Source organism: Denticeps clupeoides, chromosome 4, assembly GCF_900700375.1.
Source record: "Denticeps clupeoides chromosome 4, fDenClu1.1, whole genome shotgun sequence".
Lineage (NCBI taxonomy): Eukaryota > Metazoa > Chordata > Actinopteri > Clupeiformes > Denticipitidae > Denticeps > Denticeps clupeoides.
Window position 1 is genome coordinate 3,779,308 of NC_041710.1, and position 16,992 is coordinate 3,796,299.

General features: G+C 44.3%; 1 protein-coding gene across 1 annotated transcript; it reads left to right on the forward strand.

Moving 5' to 3' along the window:
• Positions 1 to 10,536: 10,536 nt before the first annotated feature.
• Positions 10,537 to 14,505, forward strand: eif2b2 (eukaryotic translation initiation factor 2B, subunit 2 beta). Its single transcript, XM_028977812.1, has 8 exons — positions 10,537 to 10,760; positions 11,552 to 11,672; positions 11,956 to 12,107; positions 12,711 to 12,874; positions 12,957 to 13,052; positions 13,763 to 13,900; positions 14,052 to 14,118; positions 14,297 to 14,505. The coding sequence occupies exons 1-8, from the start codon at positions 10,589 to 10,591 to the stop codon at positions 14,452 to 14,454; spliced, it is 1,068 nt and encodes a 355-aa protein (XP_028833645.1). The 5' UTR covers positions 10,537 to 10,588; the 3' UTR covers positions 14,455 to 14,505.
• The last annotated feature ends 2,487 nt before the right edge of the window (positions 14,506 to 16,992 follow it).

Below are 16,992 nucleotides of genomic sequence, written 5' to 3' on the forward strand. Positions count from 1 at the left end.
GATTAAATTCAGTTTTAATAATTAGTGACTATTATTTATAATTATCACAAACAATAATTTGTGATATTTATGAACATTGATGAATCACTAAAGTTCAATAATTGAATAATGAGCTAAAAAGTAAAAAGTGTAGCTTCAACCAGATGATTAGTTGTGATCTTTTTGCGGGTGTATTTTGTAATTTATTACTGTATTTAGATCTTTAAATTTTTTTTTTGAAGCACTTACTAGAGGATTTTGACAAATGGGGTTGAGAGAGTGGATACCAGCCAAAAATCTCCTTATGTGTCATGAATACAGCACATGTGAAGGTTTACCTTTTTGATCAAATTATGAGATTAAATGACATTCAGTTGATTGTTCTTTTCAGGCTCATTTCTGCCTCCTAGCGGACATCAGGAGGTCGTCCAGTCTAACGGTGACATCTCAACATCCAAATCAAATGCTGTGCTCACTGATGAGTGGTTAAAAGGCAATAAAATTGTGCTTCCTGAAGTGAAATGAATCTTGTAAAACCAACATTCCTCCTGGGGCCTTTTAAAAAGACACAAAGCGCCGCACCCCTACCTCCAATCGGCAGCTGAAAAGGATGACAAGTTCCAGCGCGGTGGCACGCTGCTGCAGGAGCCACAGAAGAAGACAGGCTGACTGACAGGTGCCACGCTGATGCCCGGGCCGCTGGGAGAACCCCTCCGAGGCTCAGCCACCAGGGACCGCCCGAGCTGGAGGCGTCTGTCCCCCAGGGGGACGGAGCAGAGAAACAAACACACGCACATGGAGAGGAGTCCCCACAGAGTCGGATAAGCTGGTGACGTTAATTACACCTGTGGTTCTCTGCCATTTATATATTTATTGTTTCAATATCTTGTCTGGGGATTTGAATGTTAAACTTCTATAAGACGTAGAGAGAGTTATATTTTTGTCAGTATTATTATTGTCATCGGGCTGGATCCCAGAAAAAAATGACTTGAGGTTTTGGCAAGTTTATTAAAAATAAAGAAACTGAGAAATGACATGAGACTCAAAACTGAGCTCAGGTGCCTCCTGTTTCCCCGGATCATCCTTGAGATGTTTCTGAAGCTTATGTGCAGTCCACCTGTGGAAAAACTGTTGATTGGACATGATATGGAAAGGCACACAGTTGACAGATCATGTAAGAGCACAAACCAGGCATGAAGTCAAAGGAATTGTCTGTAGACCTGCGAGACAGGACCGTCTTGAGGCAATCTCAAGGATTGGTACTTCTGTCAGAGCTCCATAGGTCCTCTGTGGACAGAGGAGAACCTTCTAGAAGGACAATCATTTCTGCAGAAATCCACCAATCAGGCCTGTATGGTAGAGTGGCCAGACAGAAGCCACTCATTAGTAAAATGGGCCAGTCTGGAGTTTGCCAAAAGGCACCTGAAAGACTCTCAAACCATGAGAAACAAAATTCTCTGCTCTGATGAGACAAAGTTTGAACTCTTTGGTGTGAATTTCAGGTGTCACGTCTGGAGGAAACCGGGCACTGGTCATCACCAGGCTTATACCATCTCCACAGTGAAGCATGGTGGTGGCAACATCATGCTGTGGGGAGGTTTTTTAGCTGCAGGAACTGGGAGACTAGTCAGGATAGAGGGAAAGATGACTGCAGCAATGTACAGAGACAACATGGATAAATACTTGCTCCAGTGTGCTCTTGATCTCAGCCTTTCAGCAGGACAAAGGCCCTAAGCACACAGCCAAGACTTTTTATGACTCTGTAGTGGCATCAGCCATCTTTCACGGTGTGGTCTGCTGGGGCAGCAGCATCTCCGCTGGGGACAGGAAGAGGCTGAACAGGCTGATCTGGAAGGCCAGCTCTGTTCTAGGATGCCCTCTTGACCCAGTGGAGGTGGTGAGTGACAGGAGAATGGTGGCTAAGCTGTCATCCCTGTTGGACAACATCTCCCACCCCATGCAGGAAACTCTGACAGCATTGAGCAGCTCCTTCAGTGGCAGGCTACTGCACCCACGATGTGGGAAGGAGAGGTTCAGAAGGTCTTTTCTTCCAATGATGATGCTATTACCTCTGTTTTTGCTGCTATTACCTTCTGCTTCTGTCCACTTTCTGCCGTGACAAGTGCAATTCCCCACTTGTGGGACTAATAAAGGTTTATCTTTAAACATTGTAAAAAAAAAAACTAACTCATTTGCACACCTTCACCCTACCAGTTACACATTTTTTATGTTAAAGACGTAAAAGTGTAATATTTGGTTATGTTTGCAATATTTGCATATTGGTTCATTGTTTACTTGCAACATTTGCAATACTGTGGTCTGTAGCAGTCGCAAAAAAACATTTCACTGCATATCATACCGTGTAGGACTGTGTATGTGACAAATAAAATTTGAATTTGAAATTTTATCTTATCTTATCTTAAGATATCAAATGAGTGACTTCAGGACAACTCTGTCCTGCAGAGGCCATGAGTGGCCCAGCCAGAGCCCAGACTTCAATCCAATTTAACATTTCTGGACAGATCATAAAATGGCTGTGCACCGGCGCTTCCCATCCAACTCGCAAAGAGCAATGTGCAAAAATGGCCAAGGATAGGTGTGGGAAGCTTGTGGCATCATATTCAAAGGGGATAATTTTGCCAAAACTTCAAGTAAACTTTTTCACTTTGTCATTATGGGGTGTTGTGTGTAGAATTCTATCAAATGGATGTGCATTTAATTCATTTTGGAATTAGGTTGTAAAATAAGAAAATGTGGACAATGTAAAGGGTGGCACCACATTTCTTGTTTGTGATTGGACTGTACCCATGTCACTCACAACAATGATTCCTGTTGACATTTCCTGTTTGCCCTTTGACTTTCCGTGTGCGACTGTCAGCTGAGATAATCAGGAGTTAATTGTGATATGTATTGTCCACCATAGTATTCACCCCATTTGCTCTGAAGCCCCCTAAAACGTTCTGGTGTAATATCGTACCAAGGAAAATGCGCGTCTTCGCCAGCAGGGACAGGTAAGCTGGGATGTTCTTGCAAGTTGGGCACATACTCAAAAATGAGATGCAATACCTGTGTAATTTTATCAAGATGTCCACTTTTTAAGATACATGTATTTATTAAATTATTTGTATTGCAGCCTCGACACTGGTGTCCCTGGTGGTAAGGAGTACACACACTACAGTGTATATCAGCACAAACTTGCAGCTGTGTACGGATATGCATACGTAGCTCACAGCAAGTATATTTCTGCCTTAAAGCACCACTCGAGTGATTAAGGGGGAAGCACATGCACTACTCACAATAGGTTAGGGATATAGTGGGTATCATCAGAGATTTTTGGGATAGGGGGGCAACTGTATTGGGGTGATAGACACACCTCATTTAGTGTTTTCCATGTAATGGTCTCATTGTGTACAGGTGGGTCTTTATATTGGGGACAATACCAAGAGACAACCTTTCTCAATGTGGCACCAATTTCAACATTCTGTATGTATAAGAAGCTGGTATTGTCTGTAAATCATTCCAAGTTCATCATTCAAACAGCCATGAACACACGATGTCACATAACGGACGAGCAGCGTCACCTGGCGATGGCGCGCCTTCGTGTCGGTGGCAGGCAGTCAGATGTTGCTCGTGAACTTGGTGTGTCTCAAAGTGTCACCAGCAGACTTGCATCAAGACACAGAACTACTGGCAGAGGTCATGACAGACCCAGGAGTGGAGCCCCATGAGTGACAGACCGCAATGATGAGCAGGACATAAGGACCTATGTACCCAGACATCGTTGTGCAACTGCCACACAACTGCAGGACCGTTTACGAGATGTGAGACGTACTAGGGTTTCCAGACTAACCATTCGCAACCGACTTCACGGCTTTGGCTTGAATGCCAGATGACCGTTGCAGGTGACTCCACTGACACCAAGACACCGCCATGAATCATTTGCAGTGGGCACAAGACCATGTGACCTGGACAACGCAGCAATAGCACTTGTGGAAGAGTAGAATGCATCATGAGTCTAGAGAGGAGCATGAGATGTCGCTGTCAAGCTGTCATTTCGGCAAATGGTGGAAACACCCACTACTCATATTGTCAATTTTTGTTATTTGGGGCTATCCCTGCTATTGTCTAAATTTTTGGGGTAATAAATATTAAACTAATGAAAATGGTGTTTCATCTCATACAGTATTAGTAATATCAAAGGGAACTTTGACATACAGTACAGGCCAAACGTTTGTACACGTTTGGCCTGTACTGTGGTTGTTTTCTACCATTTACGTTGGTAGATTCTCACTGAAGTCATCAAAACTATGAATGAACACATGTGGAGTTATGTACTTAACAAAAAGTGGAGACCTGGCCTCCACAGTCACCGGACCTGAACCCAATCCAGATGGTTTGGGGTGAGCTGCTAAACACCTCTGGGAACTCCTTCAAGACTGTTGGAAAAGCATTTCAGGTGACGACCTCTTGAAGCTCATCGAGAGAATGCCAAGAGTGTGCAAAGCAGTAATCAGAACAAAGAAACTAGAATATAAAACATGTTTTCACTTATTTCACCTTTTTTTGTTAAGTACATAACTCCACATGTGTTCATTCATAGTTTTGATGCCTTCAGTGAGAATCTACCAACGTAAATGGTCATGAAAATAAAGAAAACACGTTGAATGAGAAGGTGTGTCCAAACTTTTGGCCTGTACTGTATTTCATTAAAAAGTCAGACCAAATAGGAAAAGTACTCGTGTAAAGAACAATTTCCATAACTTATTGTGAACAGTGTAAAATGCCAGACCACAATCCAATTGAGAATCTGCGGTCAGACATAAAGATTGCTGTTCACACGAGAAAAAAAATCCAACATGAAGGAGCTGGAGCAGTTTTGCTTTAAAGAACGAGCAAAAATCCCACGGCGAGATCTGCCCAGCTCACACAGACGAATATTTTTTAAAGAAACTGTAAATCAAAGATTTTGGGGGACATTTTGGGGGACAATCGCCCGTTTCTTGTGAAGGAAGCGGGAAAGACGCTCACACAGAACACGCTGAACACCACTGAACACTGATGACATTATTCAGCCGTTTACCTCACCGTCTAGAAAAGATGGCTGCTAGCGCGGATGCATACAGCAGATCTTAATTACTGCAATTAGCCAAGTAGCTCATCTACAACCTAATCAATAGATTTACTGAACAAATTGACAGGAGGGGGTTTAAATAATTCAAAATGAGATTATAGGGTGTGTGAGAACTGTCCATTTTTTAAATCTAAAAACATAATTAAAGTTCATCTGTCAGAAATAACTACACACCAACAAAAATGGCTGGATGGGAACATGAGTTCCTCCTCTCCAACAAGCAGACACTTCATCTTTCTCTGTGTTTATTCCTGCTAATCCAGAAGATATAATGTCTTTTCCAATGCGGTTTGTATCTTGCATCTTTGCGTTTTCTTGTATTATTCAGCGTACTGCACCTTTTATATCGCATACTCTCCACATTCTGAGCCGTGCGCATCTAATTGCTGTAATACTGTTGTTCATTTGATAAGAGTAATTAGGTTCAGATGTGATTCTGTCCCTGACTGCATCAGTCTGACAGCCTCCTGATGGGAGAGGCTGCTGCATGTGACAGAACGTCCCCAGAGATCTGAGGGAACGTCCAATTCCCAAACCGGAACTTGCTGGGCCAAAACGTCTCAATCAGGCGAACGCATCTTTCCCATAGCAAAGCAGGTCAGCAGGTCACTATATACAGTACAGACCAGAAGTTTGGACACACCTTCTCATCCAATGCGTGTATTTTATTTTCATGACCATTTACGTTGGTAGATTCTCACTGAAGGCATCAAAACGAACATGAATGAACACATGTGGAGTTATGTACTTAACAAAAAAAGGTGAAATAAGTGAAAACGTTTTATATTCTTTGCTCTGATTACTGCTTTGCACACTCTCGATGAGCTTCAAGAGGTCGTCACCTGAAATGCTTTTCCAACAGTCTTGAAGGAGTCTCCACTTTTTGTTAAGTACATAACTCCACATGTGTTCATTCATAGTTTTGATGCCTTCAGTGAGAATCTACCAACGTAAATGGTCATGAAGATAAAGAAAACACATTGAATGAGAAGGTGTGTCTAAACTTCTGGCTTGTATGATCAGGCCCTCCACTGCCCCACTTCAAGCATATATAATTAGAATTTAGAAATATACAATTTAGAGAACACGTTGGTGCACGTTATAAGTCTATATCATAATGTCTGGTGCTTTTGTGGATCTTATTTGATCTGGTTTGTTTTAATTTATTCATTTTGGTTCTTACTGGATGCCACTCCAGTCAGCCAGAGGACCTCCTCAAAAAAGGAGGGTGCCCTTACCGACCCGTGCCACTGCAATCCCAAAAATGCACTGGCATGATGTCGGGACAGCATGGGCATGCGCAAAAAAAACTAAAAACCGCGTATGTCCGTGATGCTGCCCTGTGCAAACGCCCATATCAAATGGACAGCAGGACCTTTATCCACAAATTGAAAACACACCATGATGTAATTTGCTGCTGTCTGGATTCATTAAGCTGAAGATATAAGTAAGTAAGAAGAGCTTTATTGTTATCTCAACAATACACAAATATGTATACAGTGAGACAAATTATCGTGCAACATAGATTAGAATGGGGGTGGGGTAATAATTTTCAATCTAAATATACACATCTACAGTTTTAAAATAAATAAAAAAAAGTTTCTTGGAATTATTGGGTAGATGCATCAGGGACACAACAATACGAAATTACGTACTAAAGGAGAAGAAAAGAAGTTTTCTTGAAAAAAAAAAAAATTATTCACCCATCAAGTTCCCTCACACACCTGCATGCATCCTTCCCTTCTCTCGCTGGTGCAACTCAGAACATTCCAGAAGACCGGTGGCCGGCAGTGGGCCACCCGCTGCACTGTGCTGGAAATGGAGTGGCGCCGCTTTCCTTAATGGTGAGGGGAGCGAGGCACGGTGACGGGTGCGGGCGTGGCGCTTCGAGGCGTGCCTGATGAACCTGTGTCAAAAGACAAACACAGGCGTGATGCGGAAAGCTGCGTCCCTGGTCTTCAAAGCGACGCCGCCAGCCTCCAGATGGACAGCAGTCACAAACCCACCATGCAAACGTCTACACCAGCATCTATTTACTGATCATCTCGTTAATAATCTTTTTATTTTTTGCCAGATATCTGCTAATGGTTCACCTTGCTGTGCTTCCTCAGGGAGCTGGGGTGCGTGTACGCCTTGTGGCAGGTCCTGCACAGGTACGGCTTGTCCGAGGTGTGGACGTACATGTGCTTCTTCCGGTCGCTGCTGTTGGCGAAGCTCCTGCTGCAGCCAGCAGACTGGCACTTGAAGGGCTTCTCACCTGGACCACGGTGCAAAGAACATGTGCGTGAACAACAAAACGAATGGAACATGGAAGGCCGGCTTCTGGTTTACCTGTGTGGGTCCTTTTGTGGATCTTCAGGTTCTCCGGTCTGGCGAACTCCTTGCCGCAGGCGGGGAAGGGGCAGCAGAAGGGCTTCTCCCCGGTGTGGACCCTCAGGTGGTTCACCAGCTTGTACTTGGCCTTGAACGGCTTCCCGTTACGCGCGCACTGGCTCCAGCAGCAGACGTGGTCCGGCCGCTCCGGGCCGCCGGCGTGCTCCGCGCCCAGGTGGGCCACGATCTCGGCCAGGGAGCCGAAGGTCCGGTCGCACCGGCCCGCCGGCTCGGTCCAGCGGCAGGCGTAACGGGGCTCTCTCCAGGCGCCCGGGCGCGCCGGAAGCAGGTGGAAGGAGCCCCGGGACGCCGGCGGCTGGCAGTCCGGGAAGAAGCGACGCTCCGCGCCGTCCGGGTACCCGGGCGGCCCCAGAAAGAGCCCGGGGTGCGCGCCCCCGCCCGGGTAGCAGGCGGGATGCTGGTGATGCCAGGCGTCCCCCTGGAACCCATAGTTTAGGGGCTCCCTCCAGTCACTCGTGTCCAGAAGCATGGGTGCGGGTCACCCCAACTTCCCGGCAGAAGAGGAGCGCGCAGCCCGGGCTGGTGACGGGTCGGTGTAGCGCAGGTGCGGAACCCGCAGCTCCTGTTAGCCCGGAGCCCCGTGACGTCACCGCGGGAAACTTTTTCCAGCCCCACAGCCCGAAACCCCATTCCGTTACGGTGGAATGGCAATTAAATCATGTGGTTTAGAGCAAACGGAGCAAAAGAATAGATTTATTTCGTGATGCAAACATGCAAATCACTGATTTACCCGAAGCCTTTGTAGCCTATAGTGGGTAAGACACTCGCCTGTGAACCAGAAGACCCAGGTTCGAACCCCACTTACTACCATCGTGGCCCTGAGCAAGACACTTAACCCTGAGTGTCTCCAGGGGGGGACTGTCCCTGTAACTACTGACTGTGAGTCTCTCTGGATGAGGACGTCTGGTAAATGCTGTAAATGTAAATATCCTTACATTGACACGATGTGTGTAGAGAAAGAGACTCTGAGCCGCAATAAATTATTGTTCTCCGCCTGTAGACGTTTCGTTCATTATTTTACAGGGTTGGGGGAGACCGACACCCAGTTCTTCTACCAACATCTCTGCACACCAACATCAGCACTTTCACTTTTTTAAAATCAGGATTATAAATATTCAGATATTCCCTCCATGGATCATTTCACAGTAACTATTGGGAAGATGAAAAACCTTTAATTAGTTTAATACTGACTTCGACGTTTGCACAGTACTGTGTGCATCAATGTCTTTCTATCTGATGTTCTCAGAATGATGATATGTGTGTGTGTGTGTGTGTGTGTGTGTGTGTGATGAGATGTGGTGTGTGCCGTATAACGCTGTATAATGTAGGTTGTTGTCTTGACACTTGTTGCCTTTCTGCCCCGCACCATCATTTCCTTTTCCGTGATTGCACGTCTTATTATATCTGGTTCAAGTTCACATAAATAATAAATGATCCGCTAATCAGTGTTGTGAGATGCATACTGCATCATAAGCACATTTTCAGATTATCATGAACATGAGTGGCAGAATTACACCGATCAGCCATAACATTATGAGCATCTGGAGCAGTGGACCACCGAAGTTCTGACCGGCCCGTTGTAGCAGCATCGGCTCACGGGGTTCTTCCACCACTGGACCACTTCAGACCAAGTGCTGCCGGTTTGGAGCCTTCACAATTCAGGACTCACCGGAACCACTTAAATCCTTACATTTGCACATTTTCTTCTGCTTGCAGGACACAAACTTGGAGGATAACTTATGCTAATCAGATCTGGGTTTGCGGCAGCAGTAGAGTGCATCAGACAGAGGTGGTGCGTATCTGCGGCATCCGCGAATTAATGAAGAGACGCGGCGATCTGGCGCCACCAGGCGGCGAGAGGCCCGAAACGCAGGCAGAGGCTGAAGACACTTAAAGTGAAACGTGAAAGTGAGGTGATTGTCATTGTGATACACAGCAGCACAGCACACGGTGCACACAGTGAAATTTGTGCTCTGCATTTAACCCATCACCCTTGGTGAGCAGTGGGCAGCCATGACAGGCGCCCAGGGAGCAGTGTGTGGGGACGGTGCTTTGCTCGGTGGCCCCTCAGTGGCACCTTGGAGGCTCGGGCTTTATGCCCCATAAAGAACGCGGTGAATCCCCAAATTATTTCGAGGCCATCACCTTAACCACTCGGCCATGACTACAGCACTTCTGAACAGGATTCATACCCCTAACACCCACAACCTTTCAATTACAAGGTAGTTATATTGATAGATGTATAAAGTATTTTAGATATATTGATAGATATAAAAATATTTCCCTTGTCTGAAAAATGTTTTGTGTACAGTTCATTGTCTATAGTTCTATACAAATCCATACACATGCCTGTTGCTTTGGATAAAAGCATAAATATAAAGGTATAAATGGTCAAAGATACAGGGTTTACCATGACGATTTTCAGGGACTTTTAGCTAACATTGTTGGTCTTGATGTGTTTGTATTTATATTGTTCTGCATGTAACATTCAGTGTGGTAGTAGCCTAGCAGGTAACACACTTGCCTATGAACCAGAAGACCCAGGTTCAGATCCCACTTACTACCATTGTGTCCCTGAGCAAGACACTTAACCCAAAGTTGGTCCAGGGGGGGACTGTCCCTGTAACTACTGATTGTAAGTCGCTCTGGATAATGGCGTCTGATAAATGCTGTAAATGTAAATGTAACAGGAGTGTAGTTTACTTCGAATAAAAAAACAATACGCAGATTACATTTTGATTCATTATGCTCTATTATAAAAACAAACAAAGATAATAAAAAATCGTTTGTCAAATTTGCCGGTTTATGGTCTTTTTAATTCTGTATTCCACCTTGGCCATGATAGATGTTCACTCATTTAAAAGGAGCGCCAGCCCCTCCTAAGATGGCGCTCTGTCGACGCATTCGCTCCCATAGACGCCCCAGTCAACGCGACATCTAGTGTTTGTGTCTCTGTACACACCCAGTGTATAAAATTATGAATTATGACGAACTGTGGGATAAGAGCCCGGTGGAAACAGACCCTCTAGCGGCCACCTCGGATGACCCGGAAGTAGTTGGGTGTTCTCAGTCTGAGAAGGAGCCATGCCTGTCACGGATAAGGAGGTCGCCCTCTCCGAGCGCATCGAGGCCTTCCTGGCCGAGCTGAAGCGCGGCGGCAGCGGCGCGGGGACGCTGCGCGGCTCCGGGGAAACCGCGCGAGAAACGACGGCGCTGCTGCGGAGGATCACGGGTCAGGCGCAATGGAGCAGCGCAGGTGAGTCGCCCGGCAGGCGGACGAGTGGGGAGGTAGGTGGGTGGGTAGGTTGGTACAGGGGTGTGTGGGATTGTCTATACAGGGGTAGGTGGGTGGGTAGGTGGGTACAGGGGTAGGTTTGTAGGTGTGTGCTGGGGTAGGTTGGGGGGTAGGTAGGCAGGGTGGGTAGGTAATCGGGTAGGTTGGTACAGGGTTAGGTGTGTGGGTGGGTAGGTTGGTACAGGGGTAGGTTTGTGGGTGGGTGGGTAGGTTGGTACAGGGGTAGGTTTGTGGGTGGGTAGGGAGGTTGGTAGATGTTGTTTTTTTTCTGCTCAATGAAGTACATAGTTCCTGTAGGGCTGCACGTTTACAACTACAACTCGTGTAAATTACAGCTGATGATCTGGGTGGGAACATGATGGGCTCCACTTTACTCGGGCTTCGCGAACTTGGAGGAAGAAACACTGTCGTTTAAGTTTAGCTTTTCAGGGTCAAGTTTAGTTTAACAATATTTTTGGAAATTTTTTGCACAGACATTTCAGAGAGCATACAGTCATGAAAATCTACCTTAGGGTTATTGAAAAGTGGAATGGAAATTCATGTAAAAATGTGTAAAAACCTTGTTATAATCTTATTACAGACACGTTTACAGTGATTTCTATTAAAGGAAATCCAAAACAATTTACAGACCAGCTCTCACATTCCTAGTCCGGCGGTTTACTGGTCTCCTCTGAAGAAACATCATTTCATGGCTGCATTTGCAGTTTTTTTTTTTTTTTTTTTTTTTAAGTTTAAATTGTTTGACTGTCCAGGCGATCTGATGGAGATCATTCGGAAAGAAGGGAGGAGGATGATGGCGACGCAGCCTTCAGAGACCACAGTGGGCAACATGGTCAGGAGGGTCCTGAAGATAATCAGAGAAGAATATGCAAGGTGTGCCTCACTTTTTCTATTCGGATTTTAATATTGAGACAGGATGTGTGTTTGCTTAGATGCTCTGTGATAGTAGTTTCCTGCCTCTATGGATGTTAATATTACCAAGTTGTGTGTGCGGTCTTCAGGGAGGGCTTCTCTCATTATTCTATCTTCTGTTCTCATTATTCATGTTTTTTCCCAACATAGTTGAAAATCTTTATGTTTATGTCAACAAAAAATGTCCAGAAGAACTGTCCCCCAAGCTTTCAGCATCTTCCGATTCCTCTTTTCCTCCTCCCAGGTTACGAGGGAGCAGTGAAGTAACGGACCAGCAGGAATCTCTTCACCAGTTGCTCACATCTGGAGGTCTGAGTGAGGAGAACTTCGGACAGCACTTTAAGGACCTCAGAGCCAACGTCATCGAGGCCATAAATGAGCTACTTACAGAATTAGGTAGTGTCTCTGTTGTCCTTAAGAAGTCCCAAATATCACATACAGTGGTGATCCAAAAACAGTATAACCTGGAATTTTTTTTTTTTTTTTTTTGTAATTTGCAAATATTAAGACATTGAGACCAGCATACCACATGGCAGAAAAAATCTCACTGAATCTTGAAAACATTTTCATTCTTATACTCCCTTCATTCTGCTGATTTACATTTTACATTTACATTTATGGCATTTATCAGACGCTCTTATCCAGAGCGACTTACAATCAGTAGTTACAGGGACAGTCCCCCTGGAGCAACTTAGGGTTAAGTGTCTTGCTCAGGGACACAATGGTAGTAAGTGGGATTCGAACCTGGGTCTCCTGGTTCATAGGCGGATGTGCTACCCACAAGGCCACTACCACCCCATTTAATCTAGTTTTCTGCCTCCAACTCTTTCTTTTTCATGTGCAATGAGGTTTCTACGTCACCTTCTAATTTTATATAATAAATTCATATTTTGTATTTTTTAAATATAATTGTATTAATATATAATTTATATATAACTAGATTTTTTTAATATATAATTCTGATCATGGGCCTAATATGTGACTAATACTGTCCTCCAGAGGCAACGACCGACCACATTGCCATGCAAGCCCTGGAGCACATCCACTCCAACGAAGTCATCATGACAATCGGGCGCTCACGCACGGTGGAGGCCTTCCTGAAAGATGCTGCGCTCAAGCGCAAGTTCCACGTCATTGTTGCGGAGTGCGCCCCCTTCTGTCAGGTACCCTCCGCTTTCCTCAGCCTCCTGCACCCGGCGGCTCTGCTGAACACTTCTAACACTTTGCTTTCTTCACCTTTTTCAGGGTCATGAAATGGCTACCAGCCTCTCTGAAGCGGGCATTGAAACAACCGTAATTGCTGATGCGGCGATATTTGCTGTGATGTCCCGGGTTAACAAAGTGAGTAAACTGTAAAATTGATATTTAAAGGTCTTCTAACGTGAAATTTCTTTTTGCTTTTTTAGCCGTCTTGTTGGTCCCCTAGAACTGTTCCTGGACTCTCTTTCTGAAATTCGGCCGTGGTGCAGAATTACAGCCACTTTAGTCCCACAATGAGGAGAGCGGCATATAATTGTTTAGGATAAAATGAACTCTTCTTCAGAGTCTCGGGTGAATGAACAAAAAATAAATCAATTTCTGCTCGTTTTGCACATGTAGAAGCCATGACGGTCAGTGGAGATAATGTTGTAGGGGATCGGTGAGAAAATATCTGGGCAGAATAGGCATGAGAAACGGGAGGTAACATTTCCTCGTATGACGACGTAAGGGGACAAATTCCATATTCGACCGTCTGAGCCGCTGCTCTCTGAACGGCGAAGCAGAATGACCAAAGCACTCTTAATCAAAAGCACTCAAAACTCGTATTAATGTTAAATAATCTCACAAAGTGACATTTTCATGATAGGGGACCTTTTAAGCGTAAATATTACAATTTATGAAATTAGTTTGGTTAAATGAGATATATTTGTATGGGCTCTTTCTGACTCAGGAGGGTTTTTTCGGTAGTTTTTCCTTGTGTACAGGAAGGGTCAAGTGTGGATGGGTGTCAACTGTAAGGGTCTGAAACGTGATGTTGGGCTAAATAATAAATGACTGTTGTGTGTGTTTAGGTCATTATCGGCACCCAGACAGTGCTGGCAAACGGAGGACTGCGTGCGGTGAACGGGACCCACACGCTGGCACTGGCTGCCAGACACCACTCCACTCCCCTCATAGTGTGTGCACCTATGTTTAAACTCTCACCCCAGGTACAACTAACGTACACGTTGAATTATCCATTTGAATGGTTATGTATGTAACTCTGATTCCATCTGTGCGTGCATCTGGAATATCTGGAACGTTTGGTTTCTGAGGAGTATCTTAACGCCTCCTTTGTATGGATCGTCCTCTATTCCTCAGTTCCACAATGAAGAGGATACATTTCACAAGTTTGTGTCCCCACATGAGGTTCTTCCCTTTACTGAAGGTAACGAGTCACATCTTGTACACGAGAGTGAATCAAATCGCTTTATGGGTGCAAAATCACAGTTCTTGTTTCTAATCGTTTCCGAAGAGGCCTGATTATTTTTTAGTACTGGTGTTTTGGTTTAAAAATATCGGGTTTGTGGTGCTCAAAATGTCCAAAAATATTTATTATTGTACAGGAGAGATCCTTTCCAAGGTCAACGTCTACTGCCCGGTTTTCGATTACGTTCCTCCAGAACTCATCACACTTTTCATCTCCAACATTGGAGGAAATGCTCCTTCATACACCTACCGCTTGATGAGTGAGCTGTACCATCCTGAGGACCATGAGTTATGAGGGGTAAACCTGGTGAAGACATATGAATAAAAGAATATGACCACAACTGCAGCTGTCCTCACTGTGTTTTTTTTTTTCTGGGTGGGGACGTGAGCATCGCTGAAAATAATCTTTCAGCTCTTTCATTAAACCACATAAGGATAATTTGTTTTTGCCTGGCATTTTTCTAGATTGGGCACTTGATCTGTTAGCTGCTTCCTGTGGTGTTAACTGTGATTGTTTCATTTAGACCAGTAAGAGAAGCTCAATTTTATCATTCCAGCTGTAACAGCAGGACAGGCCTGAACATACAGTACAGGCCAAAAGTTTAGACACACCTTCTCATTCAAGGTGTTTTCTTTATCTTCATGACCATTTTCATTGGTAGATTATCACTGAAGGCATCAGAACTATGAATGAACACATGTGGAGTTATGTACTTATCAAAAAGTGGAGACCTGGCCTCCACAGTCACCGGACCTGAACCCAATCGAGATGGTTTGGGGTGAGCTGGACCGCAGAGGGAAGGTAAAGGGGCCAACAAGTGCTAAACACCTCTGGGAACTCCTTCAAGACTGTTGGAAAACCATTTCAGGTGACGACCTCTTGAAGCTCATCAAGAGAATGGCAAGAGTGTGCAAAGCAGTAATCAGAGCAAAGAAACTAGAATATAAAACATGTTTTCACTTATTTCATCTTTTTTGTTAAGTACATAACTCCACATGTGTTCATTCATAGTTTGGTAGATTTTCACTGAAGGCATCAAATGTAAATGGTCATGAGAATAAAGAAAATGCATTGAATGAGAAAGTGTGTTCAAACTTTTGGCCTGTACTATATAAATGCCCTTATTACACCTCGCACTGCACCTCGTTTACTCCAAGCCTCCAGTACTGCTCGCCTGGTCCCTCCATCTCTGAAGGTAAAAGGAAAACATTCATCTAGACTCTTCTCCGTCTTGACCCCTTGGTGGTGGAACAGCTCAGTCACTGAGCACCTTCAAACGACAGCTCAAGGCCTTCCTCTTTAAAGAATATTTAGATTAAATTGTAATTTTCTTGTTGTCGAACTTTGTGTACAGAATCTACAACAGAGTGAATAAAATAGATGTATTCATAGTTGGGGTCCTAGTGAACCGGAACTGATCTCTTCATCGATGGTAACTTAAGCACGTAGTAAGTCGCTCTGGATAAGGGCATCTGCCAAATGCCGTAAATGTAAATACAAATTCAACAGGCTTTATTCTAGACATTATCTCTACTAATTCAGTACACATGCTTTATTTTTTGGCAGTCAGCTACCATTATAAAATATATTTTACATATTTTTTTTTACCATGGTCATTATCATCAGGATGAAGAAAAACAGTTCAGCCAACAATATAACTTCCTGAAAGTGAAGTGATTGTGAAACACTACAAAATGTGTCCTCTGCATTTAACCATCACCCTTGGTGAGCAGAGGGCAGCCATGACAGCAGGTGTGTGGGGATTCAAACCGGCAATCTTCCGATTAAGGGTCCGCTTCCTTACTTGCTAGACCAACTGCTGCTGGATTTATTAAAAATAAATAAATAAATAAATACACAGTTTCCTGACTCCAAGTTGAATTAACAGCACCGCGTTGAAAAGCGGAAAGGCAGCGTGAGGAATATGGGCATGACTATAGCTGAATACGCTATGTATTGTCTGTATATATGGTCCAAATGTTGACCCCTCATTTTTCCACGTTTTTTTTCACTGCACTCTCTGAACACCTAGATTGCACACTTGTTCTTGGGGCGACCTCAACTTTGGTCCTAATAAAGAAATGGACAGGCTCAATACAGCTGGAATTCAGCACAATTGGGGATCCACAAATATAGCTTAACAGTACATGAGCGAATACGGACTTTTGCGATGCATGGCGTTCTCTTCACCCCAACCGTAGGGGAATATACTTTCTTCTCACGTGTCCATCACTCTTACTCTCGTCTGGATTATTTCTTAGTCAGCAGCTCTCTGCTGAGTGAAATTTCAGACACAGAGATACATCCTATAGCTGTCAGCGATCATGCTCCTGTATCTTTAACTCTAATAAATAAGAAGGCCATTCCACCAAGTAAAAACTGGAGATTTAATACGTCATTGCTTAAAGATGAAGATTTTATTAACTATTTAAAAAAAGAGTGGGCTTTATATTTAGACTATAATGAGTTCCCTGGAACATCAGCATCAGTTCTCTGGGAAGCAGGCAAAGCTGTGTGGGTGGTAGTAGCCTAGTGGGCAACACACTCGCCTATGAACCAGAGGACCCAGGTTCAAATCCAACTACCATTGTGTCCCTGAGCAAGACACTTAACCCTAAGTTGCTCCAGGGGGGGACTGTCCCTGTAACTACTGATTGCAAGTCACTCTGGATAAGGGCATCTGATAAATGCTGTAAATGTAAATGTGATGAGAAGTAGAACAATTTCATCCTCATCACATAAAAAGAAAAGAGAAAACAAACGTAGTCATGAACTGGAAGAAATCTTTAAATCCTTAGAAGAAACCTATATAACCTGCCAGAAACAGGAGAT

Excerpts from the sequence above, each read along its gene's own strand:
- eif2b2 (XM_028977812.1), top strand. The coding sequence starts at position 10,589 with ATGCCTGTCACGGATAAGGAGGTCGCCCTCTCCGAGCGCATCGAGGCC. Across the intron at positions 12,875-12,956 it reads AGTGCGCCCCCTTCTGTCAG|GGTCATGAAATGGCTACCAG; the intron begins GTACCCTCCGCT and ends CACCTTTTTCAG. Across the intron at positions 14,119-14,296 it reads GGTTCTTCCCTTTACTGAAG|GAGAGATCCTTTCCAAGGTC; the intron begins GTAACGAGTCAC and ends ATTATTGTACAG.